General features: G+C 48.9%; 2 protein-coding genes across 2 annotated transcripts in view; both read right to left on the bottom strand.

Moving 5' to 3' along the window:
- METBIDRAFT_202541 (uncharacterized protein) overlaps window positions 1-337 on the bottom strand; it is a 1,540-nt gene extending 1,203 nt beyond the window's left edge. The window contains exon 1 of the mRNA XM_018854947.1: window positions 3-337. Coding sequence (XP_018711176.1) covers window positions 3-134 — 132 coding nt within the window. The 5' untranslated portion in view covers window positions 135-337. The remainder of the gene's footprint in view (window positions 1-2) is intronic.
- Window positions 338-629: 292 nt separating this feature from the next.
- On the bottom strand, window positions 630-1,514 carry METBIDRAFT_12622 (uncharacterized protein; the record flags this gene model as incomplete). Its single annotated transcript, XM_018854242.1, has 1 exon — window positions 630-1,514. One exon carries the CDS (start codon window positions 1,512-1,514, stop codon window positions 630-632), a length of 885 nt encoding a protein of 294 aa, XP_018711175.1.
- Between the last annotated feature and the right edge of the window lie 3,347 nt (window positions 1,515-4,861).

Raw genomic sequence — 4,861 nt, 5'->3', positions numbered from 1 at the left:
ACTCCCAGGCTTCCCAGAACACACTCCCAGGATTCCCAGAACACATTCCCAGGATTCCCAGAACACATTCCCGGAATTCCCAGAACACATTCCCGGAATTCCCAGAACACACTCCCAGGATTCCCAAAACACATTCCACGACGCGTGCCGCCACCAAGCACCCGTCACGACAATTTGACACAAGCAAAAATCCAAGCGGATGAAAGTCCAAGTGGCTAGTGTCTTGGCAGATGTGGTCATCATTCTCACAAAGCGAATGTGGAGTGGGACGTGGAGTGTCCAAGGGAAGCTTCCGGGCCTGATTCCTCGAAAGAACAGGCCCGTATCGACGCCGTCAGTGCTCCATGGTCAGTAAAGGCACCGCGGCAGTTTGGGGCAAGACGGTCACTTTCTCGGGCTGAAGAACGCAGATCCGGCGTCCACGACCCCCATGTCCAGCGCACTCCAGTACCAATGTTCCCTCGACAGCACCACGCGGCCGGCTTGCCCGCAACAACCACCGCCGCTGCCGTGGAGCATAATCATTCCCTGAGCTCCCTCTCAAAGCCCGTTGCTCCAGGCGCCCATAAAGGCCCCTGCCACTCCCATAAAGGCCCCTGCCGCGCCCCACCCTTCCGCCGCAAGGCCCCTCAGATGGTGTCCACTAGGTCCTGGAAGCCGCCAAACACGCGAGGCTTCACGACCGAGTCGCGCAAGAGCGCCACGAACGGATCCACGATCCCCGCCGCCACGCGCCGCACCACCTCCGCCACCACCCTCGCGTACTCCTCCATACCCAACGCGGAGTCCCCGGCCGACGACGAGCCCGAAACGGACGAGAATATCGACGAGGTGTCGGAAGGCGGCCCCGGCGGCGCCTGGGCCACGGCGCCTTGCGGCGGCATGTCGGCCGCCAGCTGCTCCAACAACAGCAAGAGCCGCTGGAGAAGCTGCAAGGTGATTTTCAACGTGAAGAGCGCGTCGAGCTCCACGTTGATCTCGAGTTTTTCTACAAGAAGCTGCCGCGAGTTGAGGCGGATGGGCGAGCCCGTTTTGGCGCCCGGCACGGCCACGCCGTCCTCGGCGAACGCGGCGCGGGCCGGCGCGATGTCGAAGTTCTTCAAAATGCCCAAAAAGCCCCGGGCAAAGCTGGTGTGGTGGGGCGCCACGGCCGGCGCCGGCTCGCCCGTGTAGCCGGCGTGGAACGGGTCGCCCAGACCGCCGTTTTTGGCCGGCGCCTGCGCGGCAAGCTGTCTCTGCTGCGCCGCCGCCCTGGCCTCGTGCTGCGCCCGGTCCAGCAGAAACGTGTTGAGGAGATTGCCGAAGGAAATCGAGAGTTTGAGGAGCCTGTTCACGGGCACCTGGCCGTGCGCCTGCCAGGCGTGTTCGGAGAGGCGGAGCAGCAGCAAGTCGGCGTGTGTGAGTTTGTACACGCCCAAAAAATAGCCTTTTGGCGTGGTTCCGGCGGCAAAGGGCACGGTGTCGAGGATGTGCTGGATGCACAGTCGCAGGTCGTGCACTGCGGCCGCGTTCATGGGGGCGGCGTGACGTAGCAAGGGAAAAAGGGGGTTTTTTTGGGGGAAAAGGGGGAGTTTTGGGGGAGAAGAAGAATTGTTGGGGGGGAAGAAGAATGGGTTGAATATTGGCGGTGTGGAGAGGATACGTACGGGGAGGGTGGGAAGAATGGTGGGGTTTGCAGATGGCGGAAGGTGGTTTGGGAGTCGGCTGGTTTCGCGGGCCGCGCGCCATGGGCTCCAGAGGGAGGGTGGGTGAGAGGACAACTGGACAGTTGGCGGGAATTAGGGGGAGGGGGATAGTTGGAGAAAACTGGAGGGAAATACAGGGGGATTAGAGGGGGGATTAGGGGGTGAAATAAAGGGGGATTAGCGGGTGAATTAGAGGGAAGATTAGAGGACAATTAGACAATTAGAGGGCGATTAAAGGGGGATTAGCGGGTGAATTAGGGGGTGAATTCGAGGATAACTAGACAATTAAAGGGGGATTAGAGGGTGAGTTAGAGGACAATTAGAAAATTAGAGGGTAAATTGGGGGATGAATTGGAGGATAACTAGACAATTGGAGGGGGAGTAGAGGACAATTAGAGGGAGGATTAGAGGGGGACTAGAGGACAATTAGACAATTAGACAATAAAAGAGTGAATTGGAGGGTGATTAAAGGGTGAATTGGAGGGGACTAAAGGTTGAATTAGAGGACATTCAGAGAACACTTGAAGGACAATTAGAGGACAATTAGAGGACAATTGTAGGAAAACTACAGAAATAGGTGGACAATTAGGTGGACAATTAGAGGGAAAATTGGGTGAATTAGAGGACAAGTAGAGGACAATAGAGGGGGAAGAAAAAGACAAAAACAAGAACTTCGCTGGTATGCTGCTCGGGACTAAGAAGGAAGCGCGACGAAATGGGCATGGCGATGGTGATGAAGTGATGGGAAAATGGCTCAGGGCTCGGCCAAAGCTCTATGGCGGCGCTGGTCATGGAATGCCGATGAAAAAGCTGGTGCTGAAAAGCTGGCGATGAAACGCACTGGTCCTTTTGCCTTGGGACGGCAAACATGTTTCAGACACCATTCCATTTCATTGCTCTGCAGTTCCCCGGTGAAATCATCATATAAATATCTTTCTAAGGATATTGGTTTGACCATGTGCTGCTTAGCCCAGCCCCAAAAGCAACGAACAAGTTCTTTTCGTACCTTTGGGCAATATTCGAAGAAACATTAACAGACATCACACCACCACGCTCATCAATGTCAAACGCAGCTGAACGTGATATCACTTGAAGTAGACACAATTCCTTATGAAAGAGCTCTGAGTCCCTGAATCCTTACAAAGTTTGCTAATATTTGAAGCTGTAGTGAATTTTTGGAAAGAACATACAAAGCCCTCAAGGCTCAAGTATTTTCAAAAGTACTCGTATGCTTCCTCCAGGAAAGTTAAACTTGCATTTCCCATAAGATAAAGTGATATTTTTTGGGCCGTAGTCTGCCACATCCCAGGAAGATTGGCCAAACGCTTGGCCGCAACAATATATAATTCTTTTAATAATAGTTGGGGAGAAAAAAACATCTAATTTCATTTGGCTTCAGTTCCGGCTTACAGCTCAGAGTTTTTGTTCTCTTTCGAGGTAGGTGGTTAAAAGCATGGAATATTGTGGCTCGATCATAAGAGCTCATGACTCAAGTCTAGATATGAAATCAAGCGTGTCAAGCCTATGCTGAACAATTGAGCGTCACGGGCTTTTCAATAGGTAGAACCTTGTATTATACCGGAAAGATTGTGGTGGAAGTCTGTTGCCAATTCCGATCTCCGGGGGGCCATTCCCCCTCAATGTATTTCTTTGGATAGTTGGTCATTGGATTTTCTGCATCTATTCCTAGGCCCGTCGGGGGAAGCCTTAGACTTTCGAACATACAATGTTTTCGTTATGGTTGATCCTCGGGACTTTGCCAGTGATCCATTGAGATCCAGGTGGGTAGGTGAGGCCAATATGGCAATGACTTTCGAGATGATTACTGTCGCTGTGAGGAAAGAATCATTTTGCAGCCGTATTGGCCTTGGATATCGTGTGTCCTTTTAAAGCCGTATTGTTATTTGACATAGAGAATGATTTGGAAGTTGTATTTGACTTGAAAATCTTGAATCAATTGGAGGCTGTGTTGGGAATTGACATCGAGAATAAATTGGAGGCTGTAGGTGCCTTTGATATCGTGAATATGTCAAAAGCTGTGTTGACCTTTGATATCGAGAATAACTTGGAATCTGTGTTCGCCTTTGACATCAGAATAACTTGGAGGCTGTATTGACCTTTGATAACGTGAATCAATTGGAAGTTGTATTGGCCTGTGACACCGAGAATAACTTGTATGGGCCTTTGCCATCGAGAATCAATTTACACTTTTTGTTGACCTTTGATACCGAATGCCGGCAATATCCCGCTAATGGGCCCGTTCACCAGTATCGTACTATCTTTTGTAAAAAGTCTTGTCAAGAGACCGAATGAGGTGAGTCTTCACCATGCACTGTGTTCTATTCAAAGGCACCCTGATAAGTCCCTTCGGCTTCACTCGCGGTTATATCAAAATGAACCGACGTATTACTTTCTTTTGCTTAGAGCTAGTTTCGGGTGCTCATATGGCCTTGTGACAATGGTAAAATACACCTGTCAGTGATAAATGCTCGTGATGGTGCCTATAGAGTGCCACTATGGGCTGATGATGAAGCCATTTTGGCGGAAGCATACTACTTCCGAACGTTCAACTGCTAACTGGATAGGGATTTTTCCAGTCGAAGCAAGCGGGTGTTTTATATGATAGATATCATAACCGTTTGATTGATTATTATCAAGGTCTAATTTCTTTCATGCCTTTTTTAGCTATTTATTTTATTACATCAAGTTTTGTAACACTGGTACTCCTTTATCTATTGATTTAATTGGTGAATTGCCATCTCTAGAGGGTGCTAATTCTCCTTCTTCTTTCTTAGGTACTTGAGCTGCTTTATTTGTTTTATCATCTGCTTCATATCAAAGACATTAAGTAATAGATCAACTGGTGGTATTAAAACTTTTTATATATCTTTCACTTCCAATTGTACTTTTGGGAAGGTTGTATGCTTTAATTATTCCTACTTTATTTTTAGGTATATTACCTTATCATGTATTGAATTTATTGTGAGAATAATTTCTTTATCTTATACTCTATAGATCTGTCCATCCATTAAGTACTTAGGTTGATTCATTCCGTTATCCTCCCCATCACGGGAGTGCAATTGATCATGACCTAAGCTTATAAAAACATTATCCCCGAAGGTATACCCAACCATTTTCATTTATTCATATATTACCCTCTTATCTTCCCCCCCCCC

The sequence above is a fragment of the Metschnikowia bicuspidata genome (genome assembly GCF_001664035.1).
Source record: "Metschnikowia bicuspidata var. bicuspidata NRRL YB-4993 chromosome Unknown METBIscaffold_4, whole genome shotgun sequence".
Lineage (NCBI taxonomy): Eukaryota > Fungi > Ascomycota > Pichiomycetes > Serinales > Metschnikowiaceae > Metschnikowia > Metschnikowia bicuspidata.
The sequence above is the reverse complement of the archived record's forward strand: the minus strand, read 5'-3'. Positions and strand labels throughout refer to the sequence as shown.